Raw genomic sequence first — 16,032 nt, forward strand, 5'->3', positions numbered from 1 at the left:
ATAAAGGTATTGAAGTGGAGGCAACCGATATGTCAAAGAACTTTTAGGAATGATCTACAACTCTATGTAGATGAAAAAAAAGAGATAGAGGCATCACTTGAGTCAGAAGCTGTAGATCCAAAAGGCATTATTAAACGGACCAAACGCACTGGTGAGGACTTGTGTATCTTAGTAGGCGAGAATGGCTGCAGGCTCCTGTTTTATTATGTACTCCTTCATAGAAAATATTTTTCTTATAAAGCTTAACAGTTTACCATATCTACCGAGAAAGCTGCTAAGGTGGAGAGTACCACAGGTGCCACTTCCTGCCCACTCAATTGCCAGCTGAGCTCCTCTGGACTCTTCTTATCTCAGTTTTTACATTTGTGGTTATCTTTTGTGTGTTCACAGATTCTTCGAATTTGCACAAGATATACTCCAGAGCAGGACACCATGACTTTCTCAGATGGCCTTACACTTAACCGAACTCAGATGCACAACGCTGGGTTTGGTCCACTCACTGACCTCGTGTTCACGTTTGCCAACCAGCTCCTGCCCTTGGATATGGATGACACAGAAACTGGCCTGCTCAGTGCCATCTGCTTAATATGTGAAGGTGAGTGTCTGCTGTTGTTTATCTAAAACCATTGTATTGCAAAAAGGGTGTGTGCATCAAACACTAAGTGCACCCTTATATACCTGGCTTTGCAGATAAGGTCTAATTAGCTTATTCATGAGACACTGCTCAAGCAAATCTGCATTCGCTTTCGCATGCCAGGATATGCAGGGTTTTGACAACTAACTCACAGCAAAATTTTTGCCCTGCGGGGGATTAGTTCGCGCAGCATTTAGCACTTATCCAGGATCGCCACGTGGAGACACCCCCAGGATCCCAGAGTCTCTGAGCAGTAAGTGTGCTTGGAGTGCCCTGTTGGCCCCCCTTTTCCTGGGATCCTTGGGGGGCCTCCACGTGGAGATCCTGGATAAGTGATAAATGCTGCACGAACTAATCCCCCTCAGGGTTAAACATTTTGCGGTGAGTTAGTTGGCATAAGCCTGCATATATCCTGGCATGCGAAAGCAAATGCAGATTTGCTTGAGCAGTGTCTCATGAATAAGCTAATTAGGCCTTATCTGCAAAGCCAGGTATATAAGGGTTCACTTGGTGTTTGATGCACACACCCTTTTTGCAATACATAATAAAATCATTGTATGTCCTGGCTGCTCTTGAATGGTCTGTCCATTTTCAGGTGGCATTAAAGTGGATCTGAACTCTTGCACAGGACAGAAGGAAAACATAGAGAAATACACCCTGTTTGTATTTAGAGAGTTTAGCCTGTGTCATTCCTCCTCATCTGTGACTAATCACAACTGTAGTTTGAACTCTCAGCTGTGTCAGCTGGCTGCCTCGGCAGAGCAGCTAATTTGTAAAAACAGGATGTTAACCCTATGTCTGCTTCTATGAAGGCAGGAAGTAACACACTGCAGATTTATTGCATGATTTGTATCATCTGTAACAAAGAAATGTTTTTCTTTAAATGTTATTATGCTGTTGCTCATCTTTTAGGACACAGAGGAAGGTCCGGTTTAACAACTTTGTGTTATATACATTACTTTTCCCATTCTTGTTTTCTGTGCTTACAAATGTGTATGTATTTCTAGGCAATAGTCTGCAGTGGATACAACATAAATATTTTCCCTGGATACACTTGTAATGACTAACACAAGCACAGCAGAGATTTATTATATCCTAAACAGGAATGTCAAATCACTGTTTTTTGGGCAGCATGTGGTCTTTTTACAATTTCCTTGACATCTGTGGCTTGGCTAGCTTAAGAATTTAACCTAAATGGAGCCACAGACGGTTTTGTAGTTCATTAAATGATGTTTCAGTCTTCAGTTGGTGGTGAGGATTCTCTGAAGGCAAGTGCTGGATACATTTGCCACATCTTTTAGAAAGGTTAAGGCTGGCAAACACAATGCAGTTTTCCCATCAGATTGACGGGTCAATAAATAATTGTGCATGTGCGATCTGCTCCTGATCGAGAACAGGATCAATTTTGTGCAGTACTGACCTTAACCACTTGAGGACCCACCCTTTACCCCCCCTTAAGGACCAGCGCTGTTATTTGTGATCTGTGCTGGGTGGGCTCTACAGCCCCCAGCACAGATCAGGGTGCATCCAGAGCGATCAGATCGCCCCCCTTTTTTCCCCCACTATGGGGATGATGTGCTGGGGGGGTCTGATCGCTCCTGCCTGCCGGTGTTGCGAGGGCGGGGGGGGCACCTCAAAGCCCCCCTCCACGGCAAAATCCCCCCCCCTCCCTCTCCTACCTGGCCCCCCTGGTGTTCCGGGCTGCTCAGGACGCTATCCGTCCTGTGCAGCCAGTGACAGGACGTCCCCTGTCACATGGCGGCGATCCCCGGCCGCTGATTGGCCGGGGATCACCAATCTGCCTTACGGCGCTGCTGAGCAGCAGCGCAGTACAATGTAAACAAAGCGGATTATTTCCGCTTGTGTTTACATTTAGCCTGCGAGCCACCATCGGCGGCCCGCAGGCTATTCACGGAGCCCCCCGCCGTGAATTGACAGGAAGCAGCCGCTCGCGCGAGCGGCTGCTTCCTGATTAATCAGCCTGCAGCTGGCGACGCAATACTGCATCGCTGGTCCTGCAGCTGCCACTTTGCCGACGCGCGGTATGAGTGCGCGGTCGGCAAGTGGTTAAAATCAATCTCATTCTTGACTGGGACATGTCAGAAATTAACGATCAACCTGTCAGTCTGATGGGAAGATTGTATCGTGTGTACCAGCCTTTAGACTTGTGTCCATTCACACACAGGAGACTGAGGCTCTGTGTTGAGATCCATTGAAGCTGACCGATCCTCTGGTATGCACATAGGAGTTTTTGGAATTTAATTTTTTTAAGTACCTCTAAAGATGTTACTGTGTTCACTGCCAGCATCAGGCAGATTTAGATTGTTGCTATGTTACCTGCAGGTTGAGGTGATTACTTTTACTGGTAAAAGTTTACTATGCCAGTGTGTGTTTCTGTCTGCACGGGGACATATCAGAATCAGAATCAGAATCAGAGTGACATATGAGTGAGCCCCCCCCCCCCCAGTTCTCAGAAATGCTCTAACTAGGGTGTAGCTAAAGTGTACTGTACTACATAGTCCAAGCTAATGTGTACTGTACTACATAATCCTAACTAGGTTATACTGTACTACATAGTCCTAGATAGGGTGTACTGTATAAAATATTCAGAGCCGTAGTGTACTACATAGTTCTAGCTAGGGTGTACTGTACTACATAATCCTAGCTATGGTGTACTGTACTACATAGTCCTAGCTAGAGTGTACTGTAACTGTACTACATAGTCCTAGCTAGGGTTTACTGTACTACATAGTCCTAGCTAGAGTGTACTGTAACTGTACTACATAGTCCTAGCTAGGGTTTACTGTACTACATAGTCCTAGCTAGAGTGTACTGTAACTGTACTACATAGTCCTAGCTAGGGTTTACTGTACTACATAGTCCTAGCTAGGGTGTACTGTAACTGTACTACATAGTCCTAGCTAGGGTGTACTGTACTGCATAGTCCTAGCTAGAGTGTACTGTAACTGTACTACATAGTCTTAGCTAGGATGTACTGTACTACATAGTCCTAGCTAGGGTGTACTGTGCTACATAGTCCTTGATAGGGTTTACTGTACTACATAGTCCTAGCTAGGGTGTACTGTACTATATAATCCTAGCTATGGAGTACTGTGCTACATAGTCCTAGCTACCTAGCTAGGCTGTACTCTACTACATAGTCCTAGCTACCTAGCTAGGCTGTACTCTACTACATAGTCCTAGCTACCTAGCTAGGCTGTACTCTACTACATAGTCCTAGCTAGGGTGTACTGTACCACATGGTCCTAGCATGGTTGTACTGAACTTTATGGTCCTATCTAAGCTACAACAGCGCAGATGACTAAAAAAAGTAGTCCAAATCTAGATTTTTTGTTTAACATACAAATTCTAACCAGGGGCAAACTAACCAGTAATCACTGGGCCCCCATGCAAAACTTTGAACCCCCCCCCCCCCCCCAAAAAAAAAAAACCACATGCAGGAATATTAAAAACAAAACAAACAAAAAAAGCTATTGGTATGCCCCTGATTCTAGCTCCCAACTAAGCTAATGCTGCACCCCCACCAAAAATACCTATAATCAATTCATCTTTAGGTTCACAGGAACCCAGCATCTGATTGGACAGTGCATGCAGCTAAACCGCCTTCAAGCTGCTTTAACTCTCAACCGTTCTGCCCCAACTTTTGCTCCCTTCCAACTCCTCCTGTCACACTCCAAAAGCCCCTGCACATTTCTACAACTACACTACACCCCATCCACTTTATATTCTGAGAATTAGGCCATAACAACCAGACCTCCCCTCCAGTCAGTGGCAAGGGGAGGGAGGGAGAGAGAGGTGTGAGCGCAGATATCACCTTGTCAGGCCAGGCTGCTAAGAAGATGCATCAGATCACATTCTAAATCCAGCTTAGACCTGGTTGGAAGCCTCAGCATGAAATTATTGCTTGATCTTTGTAGGTATCCTTGTGAGAGTGAGTGTGTGTGTGTCTTTTGCACATGCTCATGCATGGAGGGGGGCAATTTTAAATTTGCTAGCCAAACTTGGCTCAGCACTCGATATGGCCCTTAAAGGACACATGAATTGAGATAGGTATGGAGGCTGCCATATTTATTTCCTTTTAATCAAAACCAGTTGCTTGGCAGTTCTGCTAAGCTTTCTTCCATCAGTTGTGTCAGACTCACACATCTGAAACAAGCATGCGGCGAATCCAGTCAAACTTTGGTCAGAGCAGCTGACCTGCATGCTTATTCAGAGTATGGGGTTAAATGTATTGGAGGCAGAAAATCTTTAGGACAGCCAGGCAATTTGTATTGTTTAAAATGAAATAAATATGGCATCCTCCATATCCCTCTCACTTCAGGTGTCCTTTAATGCTGGCCAAAAGAAACACACTGTGTATTATAGTTTGTTGAGTATGGAGCTGTGTAGCTACAGACCAGTCAAAGATCCATACAATAAATAAATAAATAAATGTTGACGCCTGTCCACTGGCAAAAGAGCCTACAATGGGAAGTGGGCGAAGGTTGTGTGGTCTGCTCAAATCACTGTTTCTTTGGCTTACCAATCTCCCAGATCTCTATCAGTTCAAACTTCTTTTGGATGTGCTAGAAAAACAAATCTGATCCACACAGACTACCTACCATCTCTCATGACTTATGATCTGATTTGTTGCCAGATATCATTGGACATGTTAAGAGGTCTCGTGAAGAACATGTCCTGAGTTTGGGCATTACAAAGCGGACCTTCACAAAACAAAGCAGATCGTTTTAATGTTTTGGCTGATCAATGTGTATACAAATCAATAGAAATTCAAACCAGAAAGAAATAAAACCAATCCCAATCAATATTGAATCAGGTACTCAATATACCTACAGCTCCTGCACAAAGCACAAGCTAAAAGCAGAGAGATTTCACCAAAGCGCTGTGTTGTGACTCAGGAATGAGAGGCAATCAGTGTTCGCTCCCTCTGCCACTTGTGCTTGAGATGCTTGGCTGCACGTAATGTATTAAAGCTCTTACAACCTTGAGTACCCCATACGTAATATATAGAAACTGCTTCTGTACAGATAAGCTCTATCAAGGGAGAATAGTGCATGTTGAAGTGAAGGAGTATGTGTAGTAACAGACATCCAAGCAATATTTTTATAAAGAATTAGACCTGAAAGGCACTCATGTCAGCAGGCCAAATATAGCTCTCCTGCAAATGCAACACAATTCGTTCAGCCAGATGGCCAGGCTTCTGCCTTTCAGCTTACCGACTGCTGCCATCTACCGGCTAACCCTTGTGTGACCTGAAAGTCAAGAAATGTTAAGTGCTAATAATTCACTGAGATATTCTTCATGATACATGACTGCTTTTTCTGTTTACTAATCTAGACCGTCAGGATCTTGAAGAACCAGCTAAAGTAGATAAGCTGCAAGAGCCATTACTGGAAGCATTGAAAATTTATATCAGGAAGAGAAGACCCAACAAGCCCCATATGTTTCCAAAGATTTTAATGAAGATCACAGATCTTCGAAGCATCAGTGCAAAAGGTAAAGAGATATGTGTGTCATTGTCGCAAATACAGACAGCAGATATTGATGGGGGAGTTCCACCAGCCAGAGCCAGACAGTCTTCGCAAGAAATCTTTATGCAAAAATTCCAGCTTTTTAAAATGTCCTCCTACCACCTCTGGCCATCCCACTGACATGAATTATTTTTAGTGCACTGAAAAAATTGATTTTAAGCTAAAAGCCTACTGTAATGTTGCTTCTGTGGTACTCCAGTTCTGGTTCTGAACACCCAACATTGGAGACGGGGCACTGTCTCTGTTTATGGATGCACTTTCCCATAATTCTCTAGTACCAGGGGTGATGGGGCATGGCGCAGACTGCAGACTCCTATGGAACCCAAACTTGCCTTGCAAGACTGGGCTATGTAACTGAGAACTTCTGAGCTCAAATCAGGCATGTGCCAAATTTTTATGTAGAACATCTTTAATGCCTGGCATGTCCAGGAGTGGATCTAAGAAGCCTTCAGGCGCAAAGCAGAGCCGCTGTTCCATAGGGGCCACTGGGCAATTTCCAAGGGTCCCAGAACTTGCAAGGATCCTCCAAGTTCCCCCTTATGGGGTGTCACTATGAGGGTTCAGCATGCACTATCTGATGATGACACCCAGGGGCTGCAGAATGCACATCACAGTGTAACCTCATGTGTCTGGACGCGCGCTTCTCTTTCTTCCTTCCTCAAAGCATCCTTCCGACTTTAGGGCTCCCTGCATTGGCATCTCTGTCCTTGACCCCGTTGGCATGTGACATAAGTATATACAGGCAGGAAGTGAGTCTGGAGCATGTTGGGGAAGGAGGAAGTAAAGAGCATTTTGGACAGGTGAGATTACGCTCCACTGTGCACGCTGAATTATTGGTTAGCAATACAAAGGGCGCCCTATCACCACTATTTGGTGTTGGGGGGGGGGGGGGGGGGGAAATTACTCTAATAGGGTTATATGTTGGGTGGAAGTGGCAATAGCAAAACAGCATTCAAACATTTAAAACACAGCACTTTGTCCTGCCATGGAAAGCCCCTTCAGCTTAGGATCTGACCGATGAGGAGATAACAGTATCTTTTGTTTGCATTCCTCAGTTGTTACATTGTGTGTAACAACTGAAAATGAGCTCTTTGTGCCTCAAGCATACACACAGTTCAGATGAGCTTCAGTTCAGGCATATTTCCAAATTCATGTAAAAGAAGATCACAGCGGAGTAACTATATGTAAACAGCCCGACCAGGGCCGGCCTTAGGTTTCACAGCGCCCTGAGCGAAACCTGATTTTTGTGCCCCCCCCCCCCCCCCCCCCCTTCATCCTCTTCCCATGTACATACACACACACACACACGTACGTATATACACACACAGGCCCATATGCAATTCCCCTTTTATCCTGAGATATCTCCTAGGACAGTGGTTCCCAACTTTTTTGACGTTGTGACACATCATGCCAAATGTTCAGATCTCCGTGACACATCACGTATGTATAATAGAAAAAATACTATTAATAACCACTTAAAAATGAAGGCTAGAACCTTTCAGGAATATTAATAAAAACAATCAGTGGGACAGTTAGCCCCCCCAATTTGGAATAATAACACAGCACTGACAATTTGCACCACGCGTTATAGCCGCAGTGCGCTCCCCACCCCCACCCTAAAACGCCCTCAGACTCAGTATAGGTAGGTATAGGTGCCCCCAGTATAGTATCTCATGTGTAGGTGCCCTCAATATAGGTTGCCAAGCATAGGTGCCCCCAGTATAGGAAGTCAGTAGAAGGTCTCAATCCCCCCATAGGTAGCCAGGCGTAGGTGCCTCCAGTATAGGTAGCCAGGTGTTGGTGCCCTCAGTAAAGGTAGCCAGCTATAGGTGCCCTCAGTATAGGCAACCAGCTGTAGGCGCCCCCTTGGAAGCTGGCGCCCTGAGCGACCGCTCTGGTCGCTCATATCAAAGGCCGCCTATGAGCCCGACTACTAATCTTCCCTGCCTTCAGTACAGGTGTCCATCCTCCAGATCAGGTGTTTCTGTAGCTTCACGCTCCTGATGGCCATATTTGTTTTATAACCCTTGAAAGATGCCCCTCCAGGCTGTGAGGATTACCAAGGCGAGGCAAGGGATGGGATGTGAACATTGGAGCGGCCAATCAAAGTTTTTCTGGGGGAGGGGGGCATGATTTGTTCAATTCATTGTGCATTTAAAAAAGAGTTTAAAACGTGTATTTTTTGCAAAGGAAACTATATGCTCCTTCAGCTCCTAGTCTTCATGGACTGAGGGCAGCTGAAACAGCCAGCGATACCCCCAGTCAGTCTGAAACACTCCTCCTAGTCGTATGGAATTGCTGGGGTACAGTGATTCTCAATCAGCTGAACCACGCCTCCTTATTCACTTATTAACCATCTATCATAACTTAAAGAGAAACTCCAACCAAGAATTGAACTTTATCCCAATCAGTAGCTGATACCCCTTTTTACATGAGAAATCTATTTCTTTTCACAAACAGACCAACAGGGGGCACTGTATGGCTGATATTGTGGTGAACCCTCCCCCCCCCCCCAAGAAAATCTTGAGTACATACTCTTGGCAGTTTCCTGTCTGTGAACCCTGTTGCATTGTGGGAAATAGCTGTTTACAGCTGTTTCCAACTGCCAAAACAGCAAGCAGCAGCTACATCACTTGCCAGCAGTAAAAATGTCACTATGTGATAAATGTCAGAATATAAATCAGGGATTTAAAAGACTTTATAATGGGCAAACACTGACTAAATCATTTATACATAATTATTGGAAAAATTAAGCACTTTTTTATTACATTATTTTCACTGGAGTTCCTCTTTAAGATTGGCTGAGAGGTGCAGGCAGAAAGCTCATCCATGCAGTAAATATCCTCCTATTTTGCAAAAAAAAAAAAAAAACATTTTTTTATGCACAATTCATATAAAACTGTGTTTTACTAAATGCATATAAAACGTGCCTAAACTTGGTCTTTAAATCTCTTAATTATTCAGAGTCATACAATCATTTCTCAAATCTGCTTTAATCTGCATTATATGACGGCTGGTTCAAATTGCTCAGTGTGCCTTATCCTGAAGACGGGCGTAACTACAAATCATGGGGTCCCCAAATGTCACACCCTCTGTGACCCTCCCAGCCTTGTTGCCCATCTTAGAAGGGTCGTAAAACAAGTGAGGTCACACCCATAACAATGTGGCCACAAAAACACCTGATCTGAAGGCTACATCCTGGTTATTTTCCTTCATATTAATATTTGAAAATATTTATTTATTTATTATTTATTTATTTATTGTATTTATAAAGCGCCAACATATTACGCAGTGCTGGATTGAAATATATCAATGTAAAGGATGGGAATAAAGTTTAGGGTCAATTAACCTATTTTGGTTCCTGGACGTAGTTTCTACGTCCAGGAACCATGCGCGCTACCGCGCGCTCCCGCGGCCGATCGCGCGCGTGCACGCGCACTCCCGGCCGCGGATTCGGTAGCCAGGGAATCAATGTATCGGGCTATGGTGCCCGATCATTGATTCCTCTCCCCCGCGACAGCTTCTCTCGGAAGCTGCGCCTTTTCTGGCCGTTCCCTCTCCGATGAGTCACTCTAAGCGTGTGTTACGCTTAGAGTGACGTCATGTAAACAAACTCATGGCCGCCATCTTGTGGCCAAAAAGTAATACTACACCTGTAAGAAAAAAAAATACAAATTAACACACATTTACATTATAAATCTATTGTTTACCTCCCACCCTCCCAAAACTACCCAAATAAAATGTTTACTATAAAAAAAACAAAAACATTACAATAAAAAAAATGTAAATATTTACCTAAGGGTCTAAACTTCTTAAATATCAATGTAAAGATGAAATATTTCTATATTTTTTTTATTATTTTAAACTTGTAAATAGTGATAGATGCAAAATGGAAAAAACGCACCTTTATTTCCAAATAAAATATTGTCGCCATACATTGTGATAGGGACATAATTTTAACGGTGTAATAACCGGGACATATGGGCAGATACAATACGTGAGTTTTAATTATGGAGGCATGTATTATTTTAAAACTATAATGGCTAAAAACTGAGAAATAATGAATTTTTCCATTTTTTTCTTATTCTTCCTGTTAAAATGCATTTACAGTAAAGTGGCTCTTAGCAAAATGTACCCCCAAAAGAAAGCCTAATTGGTGGCGGAAAAAACAAGATATAGATCAGTGCATTGTGATAAGTAGTGATAAAGTTATAGGCTAATGAATGGGAGGTGAACATTTCTCACGTGAAAACGACGGAACCTGAATGGGTTAAACACATTTTTCAGTAGAAAAATACATGCACAGTTCAGATCTATGTAAATATATATGTGTCCTGAAAGAGGGACAAATGAGAAAGAAAGAGGGACGGAGAGATTAAATTCCCAAGGAGGGACTGTCCTCTAAGGGCTCTTTCACATTAGACAACGCGTGCAGGAGCCGTTCTCCTGCACGCGTTGTCTGCCTGCGGCGTGTCGTCGGGTATCTGCGGTGCGACGCAATCAGCGGCGGTAGCTGGTAATTAAACCTGACGGAAAACGCCGGCTCGCGGGTGCGTTGGATGAAAAACTGCGCCCGGGTGCGTCGGAACCGCAACGCATTGAAACGCAGCGTCGGGTGTGAAAGGTAAAATGAAAGTCTATGGACTTTCATCTTACCTTGGTTAATGCAAACGGCTGCCGTTTGCGTTAACGCACAAAATCTGCCCTAATGTGAAAGAGCCCTAAGGGATGGACAGTTGGGAGCTATGCTGTAGTTGTAGACTATGCCTGAAGAAGAAACGCATATTTTTCAATAAAGAAAGGTGAATATGTTTTGTTATGTCTTCCCGCGCAGGTGCAGAACGTGTTATCACACTAAAGCTGGAAATCCCTGGATCAATGCCACCTCTCATTCAGGAAATGTTGGAGAACTCAGAGGGACATGAAGCAGGAGCATCCAGCCCCAGTGAGAGTCCACCAGAGCACAGTCATAGCATCTCCACCAGTTCAGATGAGGAGCGGGTCAGCAAATGTGCGCAGGTGCAATAGGACCCTCCCATCCATTTCAGACATTCCTCACACTATATGCACACAGGGATGACAAGCAAGGAGCAGATGTTCCCCCCACTGCTGAATTTGCAGACTTGTTCAGATACTCTAAAAAGGAAAAAGACCAAGTTGGTTCTCATTTATATATACCTATATACTTTTGCTGTTTACATTCTAAACTTCGATGGACTCAAAACAAGTAGGAGAAGCGGTTATTAAAAAATACAAACGAAAAAACCCTAAATCAGCCATTTTACAGAACAAGAAATAAAGTTAAATCTATTTTCTCTTCTGATCATCAGATTGCATGATCTTTGAAGACTGCTCTGAGTTTGTACATAATCTATTTACCATTCTCTCTACTGGATGTTTGGTGCTCTCCTTCTGTCTTGCATACATGAAATGATCAAGACTAGAGGTAACAAAATGGATTGTCGTACATGTCCACAAGGAACGCTGTCATTTAGGTCACAACGCGCCCACAACTACATTGCGGTTCTTCTGTATCCCACGTGGAAGAGCGCTCACTACATTATCAGAAGACTGTTTTCTATCGGAGAAACTGCCTATTCAGTTAGATGACATTTCATTGTAGAGTTCTCAGTGTCACTTTATGAAGGTGGATCAAACAGATGTGATTGTCTTGACGGATATTTACAGGTGCATTACTGCAGTAATTGTAGCCTCAAAGGCACTTTTCAGTGTTACAATGTTTTTGTCTGTTTTTCTTTTTTCATGTTTACTTGTTCACAAGCCATTAGCGAAATGTTTGTGTGTGGTTCACTACTTATGAGTGGGATTGGCAGAAAAGGCTCCCCTTATGATTTTAACGGGATATAGCTCTCCTGTGCTGGACAGCTTAGTTCTGCTCATTAGAAGTCCACCAAGCCCCCACCGAGAACAGATTGTTATGAAAATAGCAAGATGAGGCTCAGTTTACTAAACATCTCCACCCTTAAAAGCACACCTAAACTGTGACTAAAAAGTGGACTTCTACTTACCTGGGGGTTCTACCAGCCCACCATAGTCTTTGAGGCCTGTCAGTGTCTTCAGGGTCTCCTCCATTGTGCCATTGTCCACCTCAGAAAAAACTCTGACCTAACTTAGTTGCGGGCTGGTGTGCATGCATGGCCCCATCCGCACGCATCCATCAATGATGCTCCCGTCGCCAGTAGCATTCTGGATATGCACGGTTTGGAAAAAGAATGGGACCATGCATGTGCAATAGACTGAACCTGGGCGGGCTGGAGGTTTTTATTATGGGGACAGTGGATTCCGAAGACACTAACGGGCCTTGAAGACTACGAGGTGTGGAAGGAGCCCCAGGTAAGTAAGAATCCCCCTTTTCATTAGAGTTTAGGTGTGCTTTAAGAAGAACATTGGGGAACATAAGTGATCCTGCAAATCTGACATTGACTTTTTAAAAAAATGTCTGGTAATAGGTGGCAGAGCTTTGCAATTAGGGAGGGTAGTCTGTGTTTATTAGAGTTCTTGATGAATATGTTTGCACTCAACTCAACCAGTAAGACCTCGTTCATATTATGTCAGTTTTTTTTTATTTTGGGGGCATTTTTCCACAGTGTGGAAGTGCGTTAGAACTGACAGTCAATGTAAGCCAATAGGCTCGCTCGTAACTAATGCTTTTTTTGAATTTCTTGACATCTGTCTGTATTATTGTTAAAAAATGCATTGTCAGCGGTCTTAAACATGCTGAAAATGCATGCGAATGTACAATGTATGTGTCAAAAAAATGCACATGAAAAAAATGCATATGTACACTTGTGTGAACAAGGACAAATTCACTAACCTGTCAGGAACTCTTGGCGTGCTGTGATATAATGACGGCAGGGATTGCAAGCTCTCTCTACCTTGTAGGAAACAGTTTTTAGGATGTCAGTTTTGTAGGATTTTTGTTTTCTGGTGATATCTACCTTGGAGAATGTAAGCAACTCAGACTCACAGCGTAACTTGCTGCTCTTCAGTACAAAGCTGGTGGTAGCATCGCTGTGTGATATGTGAATGGTAATAATAGGAACTGAGCTGCAGTGTTAACAGGTACAAGTTAGATGAAACTTACACTACAGTGGCTTCCCCATTTAACTGGCACAATGTAGCTATAATACGAGGATTGTCCAGAGAGTAACAACCATGTGCTTTTATAATCCATGCAAGGCATTCCTTCTGTATAATTTAACTTGCATCTGTCAGGGCCTGGGCCCACTAATGCAGTTGTGTCCGCTTTTCAGTTACACATCAATGTTACAGATACTACAAAGCGAACAGAAGCGGACACAGCTGCATTAGTGGGCTCAGGCCCTTAGGGTAACCTCTTCTCACCCTGCATCACTTGTCATGCACCTGCAGAATGCCAGTAACAGTTTGTACAGCAACAGTAACATGAAGCTCCCCATGTGATGCTTCTACAACAAAGGGATTGTGAACCTTGAAAAACATGATAAAGCAAACCTAAAGTGAAAATTAACTTATGAGATGATGAACTGTATGTGTAGTACAGCTACGAATTAGTAGCAAAGAAAACAGTCTCATATTGTTTTCCAGTACAGGAAGAGTTAAAAAAAACAAACCTTCAGTTATCGATACAAAAGAGCTTCTCTGAGCTATTTGACCCACTGGGTCGAATACAGTCCTGTTTCGGAAGCAATTAGACTCTGTTCCCACTTGAGCAGAGAATGAAAACATTTTGTCCGTTATTTATAAAATAGAAGCCGTGGGATCTATTGCAGTAAGCAGACCGCACATCTGTACAGTCTGTGATAATCCTGGGCAGAAGGATGCATTCCCCCATATAGTCTTACTATAGGGGATAACGGATCTACTCAAGGTTTCAGCTGAACCATCTGAGCGGACATTACACTGTCCGCTCCTGCTGATCCGGCAAAAATGGGAACTGAGCCTTAAACAGCCAAGAATGACAGCTTGAGATAAGGTTTTACTGCAGGAAAGTTTATTATTTCTGCTTTGTTTCACACCTTAAAGTGAACCTTAACTGAATAAAAAAAAAAAATTTAACTTACCTGGGGCATCGACCGGCACCCTGCAGATGTCCTGTGCCCACGCCGGGACAAACCAATCCTCCAGTCCCTCGCAGCAAGCCATTTTTGTTTCTGGCAACTGGCCAGTCGGCATGGCCACATGCATCCTCGATCACGCTCCTGTCGCCGGGAGCATCCTATGCATGCACAGTACGCGGGCTACCAGGGCCACGCAGGTGCAGTGGCCACCAGGAACTGACTCACTGCAGGGGACCGGAGGATCAGTTTGTCCCGGCGGGCACAAGACGTCTGCAGGGGGCTGGTAGCAGCACCAGGTAATTTAAAATCTTTTTTTTAAGTTCAGTAAGGGCTTGTGCAATGATTCCCTATGAGAGTGTTCTCATCTGAGCGGTTCGTTTCCAATCCGCATTGTATTTATTCATTTCGGGGTCAAAGAGTTCACTTCCTGACAGAAGTCAATAAAAGCTGAATCCCTCTGCAAAAACACTTAGTAAAGTGCTTTAAAAAAATTGCAGCGCCCACCCAAGCCAGAAGGGGTGGGGGGGGGGGGGGGGGGAAGATCGCCCGCAAAATTGCAAATCGCTGGCATCAGCAATTGTGATTTTAGATGTGAACAAAGCCTTAAGGTTCACTTTAAAATACAGTGTATGGTTTTAACCTCCCTGGCGGTAATCCTGAGCGATGCTCAGGCAGCCGCCTGGAGCTTTATGCAGAGTATAGCGCACAGCAGGTATTTTTACTCACCTCGGTAGCCGTTCTCCTTCCTGTCCTCCGAGGCTCTGAATCACTCTGGTGAAATCGCCATCATCGATCTCACCACAGAGTTACAGCGCCACCCGGAGGATGGATGTAAAATTGCAGCGCTGGAGCCCAGGGAGGTGAGTGAGAGCAGGGGCTGCTGCAGGCATTCTGGCAGCATGATTTTTTCCTGATTTTAGGGTCTGAAGCGTTTTAAAAAGACCCTAAAATCCAGAAATAATCCTATCGCCAGGGGGGCTAAAACTGCAACTGTGACGGTATGATGCACTGTTATGAAAAAAAGCTATATAACTGAAAATAAAAATATGAGACTTTTCTATGCTACTACTGTTCTATTCATTATCCGTACTACACATGCAATTCATTATCTCATAAGTTTATTTTTGCTTCAGGTTTGCTTTACATAAAGGAGATGATTATGTGGAGAAATAATCAGAAGATACACTGTCTACAATAAAATGTTTCCTTACTAGATTACTGTAATTGGAAACGGCTGTTACTCTCCGGACGACCCGCGTACATTGCCTCAGCCCCACACTTGGAAACACTAAAAAGCCGCCCATTTTATTGTTTTAATGTCTGGATCACAGTGACAGTGATGCCATGGTAGATGTTAACACATTGAGAAAAGAAAAAAAGAAAGCGTTTATAGGTCTCATTTAAAGCACTAGTAGAAATGTGGGGGGAGGAGGAGGGATATTTTAGCAAGTCTGTGATGTATTCTTCACTGGCTCGGTTTGTACATGAGATTGTTTAACAATGCTTTCTATGTTCATATACTGTTTACCTTTTTCCATGGAGTCTCCTGGCAAAGAATAAAATATATTTATTTTAAAACTTTTCAAGTCTTCTTTGATGAGCACGATTGGAGTGGTGTGAGAGTGAGGTTCAATTCCCATCCTCTAAAGGTGCCTATTCAGGGAACAATTTTTAGTGATCGTATTTTTAATTAGATCATTCAGAATGTATTGTATGGAAACAGAGACTATTGAATTCCCAGTCTATCCTGAATGATCACCTTATGGTTTCCTTAAGGCCCATACAC

General features: G+C 43.6%; 1 protein-coding gene across 11 annotated transcripts in view; it reads left to right on the top strand.

The window, feature by feature from the left end:
• Positions 1–14,776, top strand: part of RARB (retinoic acid receptor beta) — a 932,180-nt gene extending 917,404 nt beyond the window's left edge. For all 11 annotated transcript variants that reach the window (XM_068236165.1, XM_068236172.1, XM_068236170.1 and 8 more), the window contains 3 exons: positions 391–595; positions 5,993–6,151; positions 11,021–14,776. In XM_068236165.1, coding sequence (XP_068092266.1) covers positions 391–595; positions 5,993–6,151; positions 11,021–11,214 — 558 coding nt within the window. In that variant the 3' untranslated portion in view covers positions 11,215–14,776. The remainder of the gene's footprint in view (positions 1–390; positions 596–5,992; positions 6,152–11,020) is intronic.
• The last annotated feature ends 1,256 nt before the right edge of the window (positions 14,777–16,032 follow it).

Source organism: Hyperolius riggenbachi, chromosome 5, assembly GCF_040937935.1.
Source record: "Hyperolius riggenbachi isolate aHypRig1 chromosome 5, aHypRig1.pri, whole genome shotgun sequence".
NCBI classification, from domain to species: domain Eukaryota; kingdom Metazoa; phylum Chordata; class Amphibia; order Anura; family Hyperoliidae; genus Hyperolius; species Hyperolius riggenbachi.